Source organism: Kogia breviceps, chromosome 1 (genome assembly GCF_026419965.1).
Source record: "Kogia breviceps isolate mKogBre1 chromosome 1, mKogBre1 haplotype 1, whole genome shotgun sequence".
Classification (NCBI taxonomy): Eukaryota; Metazoa; Chordata; class Mammalia; order Artiodactyla; family Physeteridae; genus Kogia; species Kogia breviceps.
The window spans coordinates 5,136,469-5,156,857 of record NC_081310.1 but is presented as its reverse complement, the minus strand read 5'-3'; the positions used below and the strand labels follow the sequence as shown (position 1 = coordinate 5,156,857).

General features: G+C 38.6%; 1 protein-coding gene across 2 annotated transcripts in view; it reads left to right on the top strand.

Moving 5' to 3' along the window:
* LOC131747322 (complement factor H-related protein 5-like) overlaps nucleotides 1-14,996 on the top strand; it is a 34,038-nt gene extending 19,042 nt beyond the window's left edge. Inside the window, exons 7-10 of one of the 2 annotated variants that reach the window (XM_059049156.1) lie at nucleotides 683-859; nucleotides 8,068-8,250; nucleotides 10,560-10,742; nucleotides 14,800-14,996. In XM_059049156.1, the coding sequence (XP_058905139.1) occupies nucleotides 683-859; nucleotides 8,068-8,250; nucleotides 10,560-10,742; nucleotides 14,800-14,996 (740 nt within the window). The remainder of the gene's footprint in view (nucleotides 1-682; nucleotides 860-8,067; nucleotides 8,251-10,559; nucleotides 10,743-14,799) is intronic. The other variant, XM_059049222.1, reaches the window with a different exon arrangement.
* The last annotated feature ends 5,393 nt before the right edge of the window (nucleotides 14,997-20,389 follow it).

Sequence of the window (20,389 nt, the reverse complement as noted above, 5' to 3'; positions counted from 1 at the left end):
CCATCCTTTAACACAATAAGGGGAAGGTTCCATAACAATCTATATATTTGTGGACAAAAGGGGAGAGACGTAACAATAAAAACCACCTCAACAAGCAAGAGCCTATTGGAAATGCATGTTTGGAGGGTGGGTAGTGTTATCAGGGAAATTCTCCCTGGGGCATGGGACTCTGGGTCTTTGCTGAGCTTCTGAAATGTGGGAGTGATTGAACCTCAAGGAACATCCAGATTTATCTCTCCTTATTAATACTATACTACCACAGACATACTTGCGCATCACCTCTTTTTATTATTTAAATGCTTTGAAAATATTTCTTTAACATGATTTAGTGGACACCTTTTCATGCCTTTAAGCATTAGGCTGAATGTAACTCCATAAGGACCGTCCTTCAGTCAAAACCCTGGACCCGAGGAATCCATCTCGCACTCTCATTTCTCAAAAGACTTTCTGACATATTTTTTTGTCATTCAAAGACAGGCTACAGTTTTTTGCTTTCTGTTTCATTTTTTCGACAGCACAGCCTACCTCATGTAATGAAATGAAGAATAATTTTGTAGGATATTGCTTAAATGCATCAAGCATAATTTAATGATACCATAAGTATTTCAGATATTTTATTGAGGTGATTGTTTAGTTTCTGTTTAATAGTCTTATCTTGTATGGATATTTTCCTTTTTTATAGCAACAAATCAACTTAAGAGGTGTATAAAACCAAGACTTTATGCAAGAGGATTGTTAAGTTCATATATGCATGAATTTAATCATAACGCCAGAATAAATTACAAATGTACTGGGAAGGATACATATATACCAATAGTCTGCATCAACGGGAAATGGGACCCTGAACCAGACTGCATAGGTAAGATTTGTTTGAAAGATTTTGTAGATTCTTTGCTTCTTCACCAGAAAAATTCTCTTGAAATTGGCATGCTTTTAAATTAAATTATTTACTGTGACATATAATTTTAAAATTGAAGATAAGTTAGAAAACTTATAATAGAAAACTTATAAGTTAGAAAACTCATAATACTGTTTCCAGACAAACATTATCCTTTAAGAACCCTGGATTTCTGGTCAAGATGATGTAGTAATGCCATTTTTACCCTATTACAGTCTCTCTAAGCCATTAAAAAATAAACTGTGAAAATAGAGCAAAAAGTCAATCTTCAATGAAATTAGGAAACAACTAAAACCCAAATTACACACTGTGATGGATAATTGACATATATGGTGAATTCTGGACCAAAAGTCCAGAAGAAAAAAGTACCTGATGTAAAAATTATTTCCATAAGAATAAGTTTCACATTCTTTGAAGGCCTATTTTCAAATCATTTAACTTGAATAATAAGGTTATAAATCACAATTATAAATGGACACTGTATTATTTTAAAATAAACCAGGTAAAAAGAGAGCTAACAGAGAAACGGCAACGAGATAGAGAAAATGGAGAGGGTGGATTATAGACTCTTCATCAGCAAAGTAAGAAGCCAGAAGAAAACAGAGCGATTTCTTCAAAGTGCTTAAGAAAGTAATTGGTGACCAGTTTTTCTGTATACCATATTATCCATTAATGATTGCAAAGTAGAGAAAATTTCAAACATAGGACAGACTAAGAGAATTTACCACTCAAAGACATACCTTGAAAGAGATCACATAAAATATATATAATGAGATAGTAACTCTTAACAAAAGAGTATGATAGCATTAGAAATTGTGAGGGAGAAAGTAATTGGAATATATTATTAAATTTAAATAAAGAATGATTTCAAGAAGATAAGGTAAACTATAATTTGTTTCAAACAACTAAAATGTTTTCATTTTTATTAAATTTTTTTCAACATATTTTTATTTTTATATATGCAAGTGAATATTGTTCTGAGAGTTTCAAGAATTTCAATGCCTTTTATGTGCCTATGGAATGTTTACTTAAATTAACCAGTTATTGTTAACTGTTACATTTCCAATATTAAAACACTATAGATCACTTTCATGACCACAAAGAAATAATATTTAAAAGTAATAATGAAATTTGTCTACTCCCCTAGCCTTCATTTAGTGAAATTATTCACTTCCAAATGAGATAATACTTAAAATACTAAGAAGTATATTATAATTATAAAAGCACATAGTAAAACCTATGAGGTGTACAGTAACCAAAATGTAGAATGACATTCAGAGGCTTAAATGCATATTATTTCTGGAAAAAATAAACTTGTATATATATATATATATATATATATATATATATACATATAGCTAATATATATATATTAGATAAATATATAGCTAGGGGAAAATGTACATTCCAGATATTAAGAGGAAAAAGAAATAATAAAATAAAAGCAGAAGTGAATGCAATAGACTATTTTACTTATAGCTCATCCATTAAGTAAAACGAATTCTTGAAAAGATTAAGCATATCTAACGAATTTTACTCTAATCAAGAAGAATGGTGAGCAGTCTGAAAAAAGCATTCCACAACCAAAAAGTGGTTAAAAATACACATATAGGAAAATTTGAGAAAACAATTTTTAAAATAAAGAAATTTAGGGAATTCTCTGGTGGTCCAGTAGTTAGGACTCACAGCCGTCACTGCCGAGGACCTGGCTTCAATCCCAGGTCCGGGAACTGAGATCCTGCAAGCTGCATGACGTGGCCAAAAAGTTAAAAAAATTTTAAAACATTTTTAAAATAAAATAAAGAAATGTAAATCATCACTGAAAAGGAAAATACCATAGGGCATTTATAGATTCTTGGGAGAATGCTTTTTCTGAATATCTCCCTTGACATGGGTTAGTTACCTTGTAAAAGCTCTGCCAGCCCTGGATTTCACGTCCATTTCTCTGCTGACCCTATCTCACTCCCCACAGCTGACTTTCCAGATAGAGGCCTCCCCCCGGGTACCATTCTAGCCACTGAGATTTAGTAATGGATGATGATGTCACCAGTGCAGCCATGTCTTCAGATGTTTTATCAGTCAGACCACTTTGGTTAATCTTTTGTGTGTGTGTGTGTTCCTCCATTTTTTAAAAAAATTGAAGTATAGTTGACATATAATACTATTTGCTTCAGGTGTACAACAGAGTGATTCAATATTTTTATAGATTATACTCCATATAAAATTATTGTAAAATATTGGCTATATTCCCTGTGCTGTACATCACATTCTTGTATCTTATTTTTATTTTATACTTAACAGTTTGTACCTCTTAATCCTTTTCTCCTATTTTGTCCCTCCCCCCACTCCCCTCCCACTCGTAACCACTAGTTTGTTCTCTGTATCTGTGAGTCTGCTTCTGTTTGTTATATTCCTTTGCTTGTTTTATTTTTTAGATTCCACACATAAGTGAAAACGTACAGTATTTGTCTTTCTCTGTCTGACTTATTTCACCTAGCATTATACCCTCCAAATCCATCCATGTTGTTGCAAATGGCAAAAATTTCATTCTTTTTTATGGCTGAGTAGTATTCCATTGTATATATATATATATATATATATATATATATATATATATATATATATATATACATACACCACATCTTCTTTATCCATTCCTCTATTGATGGGTACTTAGGCTGCTTCCACGTCTTGGCTATTGTAAATAATGCTGCTAGGATCATAGTGGTGCATATATCTTTTTTCAAATTAGTGTTTTTGTTTTCTTCAAGTATATACCCAGCAGTGGAATTGCTGGATCATATGGTAGTTTTATTTTTAGTTTTTGGAGGAACCTCCATCCTGTTTTCCATAGCGGCTACAGCAGTTTGTGTTCCCATACTTCAGTTAATCTTAAGTGTGAGTCAGGGACTATTCCCTGTACCATACCATCAATTCCATGGGCAAAGTGGTGGTCTAGAAGCTTCCTACTTTCACTTAGCTTAAGATGAATGGGAGTTTCCCCTACTCTCCCCTATGATATAACATACAGACAGCATTTTTTAAAGAAACCTTCACTACTGGCCCCTAAAAACTCATTTCTTTACCCTCTTATGCTTGTAGTAGTATTTTAAGGCTTGTAGAGCACGTTTTATAATCTCCTGACATATCTTTTAAAAGTTGTTTGTCATCTTACTTTAAATCTTGGGATAATTGAACTTGAAAGACCAGGCAAAGGTAATAAGAAAATTAATTATTTTAATGCTCTGCTTTGTATATACAAATACAAATGGATCTCAGAACACAATATTTCAGGAAAAAAACAAGTTTCCCCATTATATGTTATAGCATAGCTTTTATGGATGCCAAAAAAACCCACAATTAACAGACACTAAAAATATGTTAAATATGGATTCACAAGTATGTGTCTAGAAGATAAGAATTGTAGTCACACATATGTGAAGAAGTAGAAGGAAAAATAATGAAACTAAGTATGCCACAAGAGTAACTTTATTTTAGCTGTAAAATTTAGGAGTTTTTGTTAAGAAAAGAGAGAAGAGACTCTTATTTACACCCTAAAACCAAGAGAAATCAAGATAAACTATAAAATCATAGCTTTTTTTAAAAAGTCCTTCAGAGAGCTAAGAACACAGAGAACCCTAGTGAATGAAATTCCAGGAAGTAACGTCTCTCCAAGGAAAAAGAAAAGTCACATCACTGTTTTCATCCTTCTTGGAACAGTGAGAGGTTAAGAAAGCCACCAGATACATGGATATAAATAAAATAGCAGAACTTTCAGAGAAGGTTTACAGGTGGTGTGAAAGTTGGCATGACTGTTAAATTTTCTGGGAGCCCCGAAACAAAAAACGTCTCTCAATCTTTTCCAAGGGCCCTGCTAAAATCTGAGGTTAGGGCAGGAAAACTGAGATAAAGCATCCAGCAACTCTCTCTCCCGAACTTCCATGTTGAGATGAAGTCAGGATGCCCGTCTTTCTTCCTCCTGAGCTCCGTTTCCATATTCTATTCCTTGGTCATTCCTTCCCCTTGACAAGATCTACACAAAATCTTGGGGAAAAGAGGTTGGAATTATTGGTCCAATGGTGCCTGGAAATCGCAGGGATATCTGTGTAAATGTGTCCACTTCCTGACAGCCCTTTTCTCCTCTCTACCTTCCCCATTCCCTCATCTCCATTTGAGGAAAAAAGGTAGTCTTTGCCAAATGACAAAAACAAAATATCCTGCCACTCTCATTCTGCAGGAAATGCCTCACGTTGGTCTGAGAGAGTCACTCGAGTGACTCTGGAATAAACCATATCTGCCTAAATGCAGCAGCAGCAGGCTTTGTTTTTTCTAATTCTACCCCAGTCGTACTTCACTATTAAGCCTATTCTCATATCACATACATTAATATCTATCCTGCATTGTCCATTTAACATTAGAACCGAAATGTGTTTATATGTTATATAAAGCTGTACATAATGTTCCATTCCTCCATTGTTGTCAGATTACTGATAATTTTAATACTTTAAAATGCTATAAAATTTACAAGAACACATTTATTAACAGTGGTATTTAGAATCTCCAAATATTCAATATGAGCTAGATGAAAAAACTATAAAAATTTGATTTATTGCATCAAATTGATTTTCATAAGGGTTGTACTTGCAGTTAGTAAAATTATACTCCTAGAATGAGGTAAAAAAAAAAAAAATGAGGAGGAGTTTCTTTTTTTAATAATAATTGGGCATTTTCTTTTATATTTTTGGTCATGCCATGCTGCCTGTGGGGGTCTTAGTTCCCCGACGAGGGGTTGAACCCGGAGCCCTGGCAGTGAAAGTACCGAGTCCTAACCACCGAGCCACCAGGGAACCCCCAAGGAGGAGCTCTTGAAAGCTGAAAGAGTCGGATAACACTTTCGAGAAGTAGTGGTGGTGGTAGGTGGAGAGAGACGGGGAAATTCGTCACACAAGCTGCCAGATTTGTTCTAAAGAAAGACAATGAAGTTCTTTATTTTACAAATCAGTAGTACAAAGCCCCAAGAAGTTACTTGGTCAAAGTCAAGATGGGAACCTGTTTCTAGGTTCCTCTATCAGTTCAGTCTCGACTAGACTACCCACGCTAGGTTGAAATTTCCAGCCACGTCGCCCCTAATTCTGTAAGGCAAGTAAGTTGGACAACTGAGATCGTCATGCACAATTCTTCTTATCTGAAATATAACAGCAATGATATTTGTATGGTATCTGAACATCTAACGTGACTAGCGGGGGCTTTATTTACCCTTTTTTTAATCACGATTTATATGTTTGAGATTATAGACGACGTCAGCCTCAGATAGGCAGCGCAGGCTTGAAGCTCGTTTCAAAGTTTTGACGGTACCCAATAAGTATTCACCCCTGTGACTTTTTATTTAAATAAAAGTATTTGAACAACTAAACAGAAACAAATTAATGTCACTACAAAATACCTAAACAAAGAGGAAAGGAAACAGCTAAGTAGGAAATCTTCTACATAATAAATGAGGTAATAAACCGATTCACCGCTCTATTGAATGAGTCTGAAATCCTCTTTCCATGTGCTCTCCAGAGCTTGTGCTCGAGCTTATGAGACAAACTTCGTGACTCAAAAATGTACAATAACAATAACACCAGGCGAATCCTTGTCTTCTTTCGCAGAGTTAGTTACTGAACCAAAACAGACGATAAAAGACTTGGTCCTGTTAAAGTTTGACTAGAAAAATGATGCAACTGGAATCAAATTCTTTCATTTCACATATTTCTTAAGCCAATTCATAAACGGGGCAAATCACATAGAGTATAGGAAAATGCATGAATGGACCCAGCTCCCAGATACCTCTCTAGTTTTTTCATAGAAACAGCTTTTGTTGAGAAAATTTGCACTATAGAATGCTAGTGTGCCTTCCTTCCCTTGAAAAAATAAACCACAATCCAATGTAAAATTCAGATAATATGCGTGCTTTGGCTTTATTGCTACTGACCTTTGGTTTTACTCATATCTGATACTTTCTTTGTAATAATTTTGAAGGGAGTGGGAATTCCCTGGCTCCCTGGCGGTCCGGTGGTTAGGACTCCGTGCTTTCATGGCCGAGGGCGCGGGCTCAGTCCCTGGCTGGGGAGCTAAGGTCCTGCAAGCTGGGCGGTGGGGCTGAGAGAGAAGAAAATCTGGAAGGGAAGTTGCCACTAGACAGCAGCCGCTGCCCTGGGGAGGAGATGAGCTGAAGGGAAGCGCTGCGATGAGCCTTGGTCAGCTACGGAGCCTGTGACTCAGACCGTGATGCTCTGGCATCGAGGTGCTTATTTAAAATGTTTCCCTAAGAACGAGCCAAGCAACCAAAAAGAAGCTAATTCCTAGTCAAACCCAGGCATTCGAATTACACCCATCAGCAGGCATTGTGTTTAGAAGAAAATGCAAATCATGAAAATCTATTATTGTGATCAAAGGCTAGGCTGTAAGGGGAAGTCTTAGTTGATTCTATCATTACTGTTCATATATATATATATATATTTGTTCTGGCTTGTTTGAATCACATATGCATAACTTTGTGGAATGATATGGGTTAGCTAGAAAAAAATTAAAAGGGTTAATTTGAAAATTATACAAGAGGACTGACAGCATAATGAGTAGGAAATAGAACAGGGCACCTGAGAAATTTTATTTATTTTATTTTATTTATTTATTTTTTGCGGTACGCGGGCCTCTCTCTGCTGTGGCCTCTCCCGTTGCGGAGCACAGGCTCCGGACGCGCAGGCTCAGCGGCCACGGCTCACGGGCCCAGCCGCTCCGCGGCACGTGGGATCTTCCCGGACCGGGGCACGAACCCGCGTCCCCTGCATCGGCAGGCGGATTCTCAACCACTGCGCCACCAGGGAAGCCCCCTGAGAAATTTTAAATCAATTCTTATAACATTAAAGTGCTTTTCTAAACCATAAACTATGTTAACATAAAATACAGTTATTACTATAGCATCATAAATACATACATATATATACTATATATATACTATATATATAGTATATATATATAAATATACATAGAGAGAGAGAGAGAGAGAGAGAGAGAGAGAGAGAGAGAGATTGTGTGTTAGTTACTGGATGTTCCATTATACCAAAATGTTATCTTGTTGAGCTGTTTTTCTTTAGCTTTTATTAATCAAATAATTTAATCTTTCATAGGAAAAAAGAAACCACTGTGCCCACCTCCACCTCAGATACCTAATGCCCATAATATGCTAACCACAGTGAATTATCAGGAAGGAGAGAAGGTAGCTGTTCTCTGTAAAGAAAACTATGTACTTCATGAAGCGAAAGAACTTGTGTGTAAAAGTGGACTCTGGCAGTCATTACCACACTGTACTGGTTAGTATTTATTTCTAAATAATGTCATTTAAAAAGAAGTTACCGATCTTCCTTATCTAAAGAATAGGAAAAAAAAAAACCTCATGACCTATTTGTTACACAATATTCTGAAGCATTAAATTGTCATCTAGTTACCCAATTCCGTCCAATTTTTAAACTGTTTCTCTCAGAGGTCTCTCTGACAGTGATCATAGAAGAAATAGGTTTAAGATTATCTACTGTTTATCCAATTCTATTGACTATATTTACTCGATATCCAGCGTAAGATGTAGAACGGGCAACTTGAGAGTGGTCAGGGCTAGGGAATGAATTTGGTCGTTGCTGCTGTAGAGATTATATTAAAGCTTTGGGACTGGATGGGATAACATGAAGAGTTCAAATGTCTAAATAAGAGGAAGATCTGGACAAGGAGGAGGAGCCAGACAGGGTCGTAGGAGAAAAACTAGGGCCAACAGCTGCTAAAATGATTCCAGGACCCTATTGCAATGTGGGGCTGTTACTCCACATTCTACAAGCAAGTGTCTGACACCTGCTCGTCCCCTACGATTCGACCCAGTTCTGACACTGTGTACCCGGAGACAGCAGCAGATCTCACAGGTTGAGGGCTCAGTCTTACAAGGCTGCTCCCTGTGGCTTCGCTTCAGATGTCAGCTGCACGTCCAGGTCGCCACCTGTGCTTCTGACCGACCAGGTATAGATTGAAGGTTCCCATGACCCTCTCCTTGGGTTCCATTAATTGGCTAGTGCAGCTCACCAAACTCAGAGAAACATTCTACTTACTAGATCACCATTTTACTATAAAAGGCTATAACTCTGGAACAGCCAGATGAAAGAGATGCACAGGGCAAGGTATGGGGAAAGGGGTGCAGAGCTGCTCTGCCCCCTCCAGGGTCATGCCCCCTCCATGCTCTCCCTTGTCCCACATCTTCACGTGTTCACCAGCCTGGAAGCTCTCTGAACCCTGTCCTTTCTGGGGGTTTCTGGAGGCTGCCTTACATAAGCACAATTGATTAAATCATTGGCCATTGGTGATGCATTTAACCTCCAGCCCCTCCACTCTCCCTGGAGGTCAGGATAGGACTGAAAGTTCCAACCCCCTGATCACGTGGTTGGTTCTCCTGGCAACCAGCCCCTGCTTAGGCTACCCAAGGGCTTTCCAAAAGTCACTTCATTGACATAACAAAAGGTTCCTTTGTTGCTCTCCTTACTTAGGAAATTCCAAGGGTTTCAGGAGCTGTGTGCCAGAAAGGAGGAGGAAGACCAAATGTTTGTTTCCTATGATAAATCACAATACCAAAGCTGGTGTCCCAGAAGCAATGCCAATGACATAAGTCGAAAAGACTTATTTTAAAATGTTACTTGACAGGACATCAAACGTGTCAAAGACTGCTTAGAACTGGGCAAGTTGCCTGATAAGTGAACAGTGGATTTTAGCTACCTGAAAGTCATTGGTGACCTTGCTTTTACCTGATTGAGTTGTGACATTTCCAGCATGTTTCTATGTTGGTTACTGATTCAATAGAGGAGAAACTGATGATACAGAAGAAAGAGGACAATTAATGGAGCAGGGTCTTTGCCTAATTTAAAGGCTGTGGAATCTAGTGCCCACATGCAGGAGTTGGTTTGAGAAAAGAGCAGGGACAGCAATTCAATGAAACAGGAGATAAAACAAATTATTAGTGATAAGATTATTTATTTGGTCATTCCATATCTGTAGCTTTCGTGATTATGTAGGGAGATGAATCAGTACACTGGAACGTATTCCAGCCAGGCTTAACATGAAGTTGAAACATTTATTGACAGAGAAAGAGGCCTATGATATTATTTGGAGTCAAAAAAATAAACGCAGAAGAGTATTGTCTACAAGTCATTTCAGTAAAACTAAAAGTTCACGATCATAACTGATAGCTATGTTCTATTTGCATAAAGTAACAGTTGCCCCAGAGAACAGAAATGGGAAGGGAGTCATTTATTTTTACCTTTCCTCTTGAAGTAAACATTTTTATGAGGAAGGGTGAAATAGACCAGAGGTTTACTTACCTGTTCGTCATGCTTTAAACAAAAATGATTCTTAATACTTATATGTCCTTAGATATACTTAATACTTATTTTTTGTGTGTTTTACTTTAGGGTGAAAGAAAATGCTGTAATTATTTTTGGTCATCAGGTTGTATGCTAGAAATTCTATAATGAGTTATTTGGACTCTCAGACATCACATAAGATACTGAAGATATGATATATGGAGTTTTGCATTATTCCATTTAAACTATATACTGAGTTTTTTCAACACTTGCATGTTGTTTTCCAGAGTCCACACGATACTGTGGGCCCCCTCCACCTATTAACAATGGAGACATCACCCTCTTCTCCTTATCAGTATACCCTCCAGGATCGACAGTTGAGTACCGTTGCCAGTCTTTCTACGAGCTTCGGGGCTCCCCGAATGTGACGTGCAGAAACGGACAGTGGTCAGAGCCACCCACATGCATAGGTGAGTTTTGCATATTCTTCCACAGTCTGAGATTTGATATTTATAGAATTTTCATCACTAATTTTGTAGGATAATTTTTACTTAAATTTCATTCAGCTGAAAACTTGTCTAACAAGTGTAGACATATAACAGAAAATGTTGAAAAATCTGCTTTAAACAGAGTGGAAAAAAAGTTTCTTTAAAAACTGTAAATCAAGTTTGGGGACTTCCCTGGTGATCCAGTTGTTAAGACTCTGCACTCCCAGTGCAGGGGCCCAGGTTCAATCCCTGGTCAGGGAACTAGATCCCATGTGACACAACTAAGACCCGGGGCAGCCAAATAAATAAATAATTTTAAAAATTAAAAAAATAAAAACTGTAAATCAATGTTTAAGAGGCCTAAGTATGCTAAGTTGCATTATAAAACTCCCTGAACATCCAAAGTTATTTAACTGCAGGACATATTCTCATGCCACTAAGCATTTTCACGTTCAAAACATCTGAGGGATTTTTTTGCAGAGACCATTTGTGAAAGATTGGTCCAGGAGCTGTCCTTTATCAGTACATAAGATTCTACTTGTAAACCCGAAGGCTCTTCCTGGTAGAACTCTCAGCAGACTACTGACCTGGCTTTTTACTTGCATGTTGCCAGGAGTTGTGACAAGGAAAGTAGAGAAACTGGAAGGGCTAGCAAGTCATTTCCCAAATCTGCACGTTCCCTTCTTTTCACTCTATCTTCTTCATCTACACCAGGCCACCGACACACATATCCCTCACCCCCAAACCATGGGAATCTCGTAGCATTAAGAACAATAAACATAGTTGACACTATGCAAAGGAGAGTCACAGGTAGGGTTTAACAGGGACTTCACTGGTCTTACAAACTGAAAGGGACAAAATATAAGGGAATGGGTCTCAATGACAATGGCGACACCAGTAAGAGCATGGACACCAGCTTATTCCAGGCTAAGTGAGGGAAAGCTAGGACTTCATAAAGTCCTTCTGTTTTCTGTTCCCAAGAAGGACACCACATTAATAAGGACCTGTTCTTGCAACAGTTCTCAATCCTGCCAACTCCTCACTCCTCAGGGCTAGACCAGATGCTCCTTGAATTCTTGGGACCTTATCACTCTGACTCTGCCACATCCTGTCGCCTTCTGTAATCACTAATGATCTCAGTGCTGCTACGATGTGCACTGGTCCTTAGGCTATTAGCCACTCGTATGTGCGTCCCTTTTCCTAGGATGTCATTACAGTAATGTGGGAACCAAACTCAGAAAGTGTTGAATTAGAATACGGCAAAAGTATCATCTGCACAGTTTTGCTAGAGCAAAGAAGAGCTAGGATTCAAAGATAACTTCTAGCATTTAAGTGGGAGTAACTGATAGGTAGATGAAGATGCCATTACCTGAGATACTAAATGCAGCAAAATTTTAGATAGTATGAGGATTGAAATTAGGTAGACATTATCATGGGCAGAGGCGTGAAAATAGATTTCCAGGAGAGAGGTAAGACCAAAGTTACAACCTAAAAAGTGTATGCCATGTAGACGAACAGAGTTTGCAGGAAGGGCATTCTAGCAAGAAGAAACAATGCTTTGAAGAACGATCAGATACCTCATCGTAGTCATGTAGACTATTCAAGGAAAATGATCGAATAGCTTTCCTTAGACTAGAAGATTCAAGACAGACAACTCTGGAGAAACAATTGTTTCTAAAGCCACATCTAGACTTCTCTGGATGCTTCACAATTACTAAGTGTGGTTGCGAGCCATTTAAATTTTAATCACAGTGTTCTGATGCAGTGTTTTAAAGAATCAGCTCACTAAGACCACGTGGTGATACTAGAATGAGAAGAAATGCTTCAGAGAGATTGCGTGGACGGATTTGGGTCTTGACTTGTAAACAGGAAATATAGACCGAAAGAAAGAGGAGTTAAACTTCAAAAATCCTCCATGACTTATGGGGGGCGGAATTCTCAGGTCCTTCACATGTAACAATGCCTAGAAATAACTCAGCGGAAAAATATGCAAACGACATAAGCGAAAAAATGGAAAACATGGCAACATGAAAAATAATCATCCACACCAAAGTAAAGTTTTAATGAAGTGGCAATGTTCAGTGAGGCAAAAGGGGGAAAAAAAGAATAATAAGGAGGCTTGGCAAGGGTGTGGGGAGTTAAGTACGCTCACATTCTCTTAATGAAATTACAAAGTGGGCCAAACTCTTGGAAGAACAGTTTGGGAATAAGCCTCAACATTTAAAAACACACATCCTTTGACATCATTATTTTATTTCTGGAAGACTAGTCTATACACGTCCTCTTGCGAGGGTAAAAGAATCTGTACGAGGATATTCTTTTGCCACATTGTCCGTCATAGCAAGAAATGGAAGCTACATACTTCCTATCAATAGTCTTATGGAATTGGTATTATTAACAACCTGTGCCTATCCATGAAGAAATGGAGACACCATCTTCAGCAGCGTGGATGAACTTAGAGATGGTCATACTAAGTGAAGTGAGGGAGAAGAAAAATATACGGTATCGCCTATCTGTGGACTCTAAAATAGGACACAGATGAACTTCTCTATGAAACAGAGACAGAATCACAGACACAGAGAACAGAGTGGTGGTTGCCAAGGGGGAGGGGGTTGGGGGAGGGTTGGAGTGGGAGGTCGGGGTCAGCAGATGTCAGCTATTATTATACATAGAATGGGTAAACAACAAGGTCCTGCTGTACAGCACAGAGAACTATATCCCATGATAAACCATAATGGAAAAGAATATATAAAAAAAGAATTACAGATATGTACAACGGAATCACTTTGCTATACAGCAGAAATTAACACAACATGGTAAATCAACTGCACTTCAATCAGAAAATTCGATTAAAAAAAAGAAACGGAGACACAGAAAGCCTTAGTATTTAATTCAAGCTGCTTGACTAGTATCTGGCAGAGTTAGGATTCCTACACAGCAATCTGGCTCCAAATTCCATACATTTAAGCCCTACGCGGTGGGGGCCTCTCACATCCACAGGTAGAAACGTCAGGGAGATAGAGGTCAGCCTCTCCTTAGCAGTACAAGGACTGGTCTGTCATACGGCATCGGGAAAATACTTGGCAACGTATCTTAGGGTCTCCCGGGCACAGGCAAATCTAGGTACAAAAAGGAGTTCCTTATGGTTGCTACTTCTTAGGATGGCTCCTTAAATTAAACGCTGGGCCTTTTTCAGCATCTCTGGACAATTCCTAGATGAGGGGTTATGGGCTGTGGAGAACACAGTGCTTAGCTGTGCCAGCGTGAGTTCTCTACTCAGGGAAATGCGAGCTCTTCAAATGGCTACTTTCAAGAAGAATCAGAGGAGTCAGCGATCACGCGGGAAGGTAACATTGCTTTTCCACAGGAATCAAGGGTTCCCCAGAGATGATGACATTGGGAAAAAGAAGCTCCAAACAAGCAACATAGAAGCTGGTGGAATTTTTTGTCCCATTGATAAAGAGTTATCTTCAAGCATATGTTAAGTGAATATTCAAAGAGATGATGGGTTTTTAGATGTATTGGGTCTTCTCCAGTTCACGTTCCATACCGTGTATCTGATAGGAAGAAATAAACTTATTTTTATAATACTATATGGAAAGAAGTTAATGCATTTGCAGTGTTCACACCGTGCACATTGTAGAAACTGTAAATGTAAAAGAATCTTGAGTTAGGAAAGGAGGGTAAATAGCACTGACCCAAATAGAACATTTTTTTTTCTTTTGAGGTATATGGGCCTCTCACTGTTGTGGCCCCTCCCGCTGCGGAGCACAGGCTCCGGACGCGCAGGCTCAGCGGCCATGGCTCAAGGGCCCAGCCGCTCCGCGGCATGTGGGATCTTCCCGGACCGGGGCACGAACCCGCGTCCCCTGCATCGGCAGGCGGATTCTCAACCACTGCACCACCGGGGAAGCCCAATATTAATTTTTAATATCCTTTTATTTATTTCCAAATTTTCTTAAATGAAATTGCACCATTCTTGGATAGGGAAAGATATATTATTAATAATTTATTTTATTTTATTATTTTTTTCTTTCAGATGCATGTGTCATATCTGAAGATAACATGAATAAAAATAACATACAGTTAAAATGGAGAAAAACCCAAAAAATATATGCAAGGACAGGCGATATCGTTGAATTTGAATGTAAACAGCCACATAAAGCGAGAACATCTATACAATCATTTCGAGCCGTCTGTCAGGAAGGGAAATTTCAATATCCTACGTGTGAATGAAACAAGCACAGCTTCCCTGGATATACTCTTAAAAGTAATCTTACAGGTAAGCTGTAAGTATGTGCTATGTAGTCAATTCTATATTGTCTTTATACTTTCAAGGATGGTTTATTGTAGTTTTAATTAGAACTCTGGATTTCTAGAGGTTCTTAAATGTTTAAGCTGAGAAACCTATGCTTCATTTATTAGGACCATTCAGACCTGGGCACATCACAGGCCTTGGTCTCCCACTCCTATAATATACACAGAAACATACCCATATTCAGCATTTAATTCTAGTACCCTCTTCTCACTGTCTGAAATTTATAAGATAACTTCGAGGGTTTCTGAGTCAACTCTATTTCAGAGGAAATGGAGTTGTTAGGGTAATCTCTCTCTTTGTATTACTATCATTTCATAAAAATACAAACACCGTCACCTCTTATGTTTGCAGCAAGCATTAGTAAGCGTTTATAAGTCCTCTAATGCGACACCAACCATCCATCAAACACTAAATGCCCCTTAAAGGATTGAATACACCACCTTCTACAAATAAGTAGAAGACTTTGAAATTTACACAAATCTTAGTGAGGGGCTTCTAATATAGTCACGAGGTGACATGCACATACAGAAAGGTAACTATAAGTGAAAACTATTAGGTTACAATATTACATGTATAGAATTGTCTAGGTAGGAATAAATGGATAAAGAAGATAAAACTGAGAGAAAATAAAAATGCTGGCTATAATAATCCTCTGTGATTTGAGATTAATAGTTTTAAGAAATTAGAATACTTTCAAATTACTTATATTTCCTATATTTTTTTCATTTTGAATATATATTGCTTTTATAGTCAGAAAAGAGTGATCAAGAACTGTTATTAGGGACCAAGAAAATAGAAGATGAAAGTATAAAGACCCTTTGGGTCATGATACTGATTTCATGCAACAATTCCTTTATTTTTTGATGTACCATAGTTTGGGAAATACTGAACAGGAAGTTTGAGAATTACACTTTGGATGTTCTTCTATTGTAGACAGCATATCTTAGTTAAAATAATCTTTGGCTGGCAGGGGTTTTGTTTTGTTTCATTTTGTTTTTACGTATCTATGAAACAGATGACTACCAATACAGGTGAACATATGGCTTAAAGTTTTCATGACCATGGATTTGGCAATGGATTCTTAGATATGACATCAAAAGCACAAAGGAAAGAAAAAAGAGATAAATTGGACTTCATCAAAATTAAAAACATTTATGCTCCAAAGAAAGTAAAAAAGAAAAAAAAAGAAAATGAAAGTACAGTACAGCAAACAAAATGGGAGAAAATAGTTACAAATCATATAACTGTTAAGGACCTTGTATCTAGAATATATAAAGAACTCTTACAACTTAAAAGAATAAGAAAAATAATCCAATTTAGAAATGAACATAGGATCTGAATAGACATTTCTCTGAAGAAGATATATGAATGGCCAATAAACACACTGAAAGATGTGTAACATGATCACTGTTAAGCAAATTGAAATCCAAATCATGATGAGACACTACTTCACACCGACTGGGATGGCGATATCTAAAGTCAGATAGTAACAAGCGTTCTTAAGGATGTGGACAAATGTGGACCCACAGGCACTGCTGAAGGGAATGCAAAATGGTGCCCTCTGTTTGGAAAACAACCTGGCAGTTCCTCGAGAGGTTCAACGTAGAGTTACCATTGACTCGGCAATCCCCTCCTAGAGAAGTACCTGGGAGAAATGAAAACATATGTCTACACAAACCTGTACCTGAATGCTCCCAGCAGAATACTTCATAGTAGCCAAAAGGGAGAAACAACCAAGATGCTCATTAATATACCCAAGAAATAAACAAAAGGTACGTCTAAACAGTGCAATATTATTGGGCCATAGAAAAGGTACGAAGTACTGTTACATGCCGTAACATGAATGAACCTCAGAAACGTTATGCTAAGTGTAAAAAGCCAGTCACAGGAGACCACATGTTATATGGTTCCATTTACATGGCATGTCCAGAGTAGAAAACTATATAGAGACAGAAGGTAGATGGGAGGGTGCTTAGTGCTAGAATGGTGGAGGGAGTGAGGGCTGAGAGCTAAGGGTGATAAACGTTCTAAAATTGATTGTGGTGCTACAACTCTGTGATTATACCAGAAAACATTGAATTGTATATTTTAAATGGGATAACTGTATGGTATGTGAATTATGCCTTAATAAAGTTATTTAAAGAAATAGTGGTCAACATTTTAAAATCAATGAAAAAGAAACACTAGGAATTTAAAAATCAAAAAACTTAAAAATTAAGACAGTATCAAAATTTATAAGGAATTTATACTAACTCAAAGATTGGTGGGGTTGAATAAAAACTTAAGAACCTGGAACTCACTTGTTATCTGTTAAAACAGCTGGCCTCTTGGTTAGGAAGAGGCAGGTAGAAGTTTTATTTCTCCTCAGTTTTGAGGGGGAAATCTTGAAATGGAACTATTACCTAAAATTTTGAGAATAACAAAATACATACAAAAATGTCTTATTCAGAGCACAGTTTGAAACAGGATTTCTTTCATTCTCAAGCTCTTTTGTGGCACACATTCCAAAGCAAGGAGCTTGGGCAGCAAGGCAGAGCTTGTTGCTCAGCTTACTACCCTCCTCTATGATGTGAAGGAGTCAGAAAACATAGCAGGGGTAAAACCGGAAGCTGAAGGAAGCATTTTATAAGTAAGCGTCAGGTGCTGAGTCACGACCACCTTTCTTGGGGAGGGGGGGAGCATTTCATTCCCTGTTCCTCATATCTAGTCAGAAGGGCTTCAAAGAGGCTATTTGGAAGCCTTGATATTTACTTTTTATGGACTGTGTCTGATTCATGACTGAATGAAATTAAGGAGGGAAAGAGAAAAAGGCAGAGAAGAAGAGTCAGAGGCAAAGGAGAAACTGGCATGCAGCCAACTTCAAAGGACTTACCCCAAAGGTCCACCTGCAGCAGCTCTAGTTAACGAAAGGAGAGCCAGCGAGACTTTAAAAAAAAAATTATTTTGAAGTAGAGTTGATTCACAATGTTGTGCTAGTTTCAGGTGTACAGTAAAGTGATTCAGTTACACATGTATACATATATCCACTCATATAGGCCATTACAGAGTATTGAGTAGAGTTCCCTGTGCTCTACTCTAAGTCCTCCTTATAAGTTATCTATTTTGTATATAGCACTGTGTATATGTCAATCCCAATCTCCCAATTTATCCCTCCCCCCTCATTCCCTGACAACCAGAAGTTTGTTTTCTATATCTGTGACTCTTTCTGTTTTGTAAATAAGTTAATTTGTACATTTTATTTTTTTTAGATTCCACATAAGCGATATCTTACAATATTTGTCTTTCTCTGACTTACTTCACTCGGTATGACAATATCTAGGTCCATCCATGTGGCTGCATGCTCAATATCAAAAAAAAAAAAAATCCCAATCAAAAAACGGGCAGAAGATCTAAATAGACATTTCCCCAAAGAAGACATACAAATGGCCCAAAACACATGAAAAGATGCTCAACATTACTAATTATTAGAGAAATGCAAATCAAAACAACGAGGTATCATCTCACACCGGTCAGAAAGGCCATCATCAAAAAATCTACAAACAGTGAATGCTGGAGAGGGTGTGCAGAAAAGGGAACCCTCTTGCACTGTTGGTGGGAATGTAAATTGATACAGCCACTATGGAGAACAGTATGGAGGTTCCTTAAAAAACTACAAATAGAACTACCATACGACCCAGCAATCCCACTACTGGGCATATACCCTGAGAAAACCATAATTCAAAAAGAGTCATGTACCAAAATGTTCACTGCAGCTCTATTTACAATAGCCAGGACACGGAAGCAACCTAAGTGTCCATCGACAGATGAATGGATAAAGAAGATGTGGCACATATATACAGTGGGATATTCGTCAGCCATAAAAAAAAGAGAGCCAGCAAGACTGAAATGCAAAACAAAAACAGGTCCCCAAAGGTTGTTGAAGTAACTGTCCACAAGTGTATCACTCCACCTTTTGTTCTTGTATGTTCCCCAGAGGGGCCAAAGTCCTGGCTGTTGAGTTGGAGGGAGCAGAGTGTGGGAAGAGTTCTGCGGCGACACAGAGGAAGCTGGCCGGGCTCTAACCCACACCCTCACCTCCTGGAGGGCCTGGGGCAAGAGAGGCCGAGCTTCGCTTTGGACCAAGCTCAGATTTCTGATTATTATATTGAGTCGATGGCAAATACGTTTTGATGTGGATATTTTTCTTTCTTTTTTTTTTGCGGTACGCGGGCCTCTCACTGCTGTGGCCTCTCCCGTTGCGGAGCACAGGCTCCGGACGCGCAGGCTCAGCGGCCACGGCTCACGGGCCCAGCCGCTCCGCGGCACGTGGGATCCTCCCGGACCGGGGCTCGAACTCGCGTCCCCTGCGTCGGCAGGCGGGCTCCCAACCGCTGCGCCACCAGGGAAGCCCTGATGTGGATTTTGTATTGTATCACCACAAGACATGTTTCGCTGACAAAACATTCCTGATGCAAACATTGAGCTCGAATTAGGATGATGCAGTCATGCTTTTCCCCTTCTGTCTGTTAAGAAAATAATCTGTGTGCTTTTGCATTTGAATGGGACAAATGTCCAGTTTCCGTAATGTATTCATGCATTTATCCATGTTGAGTTCTAACGGAGAGCAAGATGGGAAAAAGCCTGTTTTAAATGCCCATCGCACATTTCCCCGTCAGCTTTTATTTTATGACAAGTATACACACAGAATAGCTGACTAAACAGTTTTACTCAACAATTGTTGAAACGTCTAAATTCAACAGTTCTTAACATTTTACCATATCTGCTTTATCAGCTTGTCCAGCTATATAGATTCATGTATATATTTACCTTTCTTTACTTTCTCTGAACCAAGTTAAACTAAGTTGCTGACATCATGACAATTCATCACATCATCTTCAACATACATTTTTAAAAATCAGAAGAATGGGAGTTCTTCCATCAGAAATGGATCGAGGGCTTCCCTGGTGGCGCAGCGGTTGCGAGTCCGCCTGCCAATGCAGGGGATGCGGGTTCGCGCCCCGGTCCGGGAAGATCCCACGTGCCGCGGAGCGGCTGGGCCCGTGAGCCGTGGCCGCTGAGCCTGCACGTCCGGAGCCTTTGCTCCGCAACAGGAGAGGCCACAGCGGTGAGAGGCCCGCGTACCGCAAAAAAAAAAAAAAAAAAAAAAAAAAAAAAAATTTGCCATCATCAACATCATCATCATCTTAGCAATAGCTAGTATTGGGGGGGATATGACTATGAGCCAGGCACTCACAGTACTTACATGCTATTTCTTATCCTTACAACAACTCTTGAAAGATAGGTGTTGTACTGTACACTGGTGCACACCAGG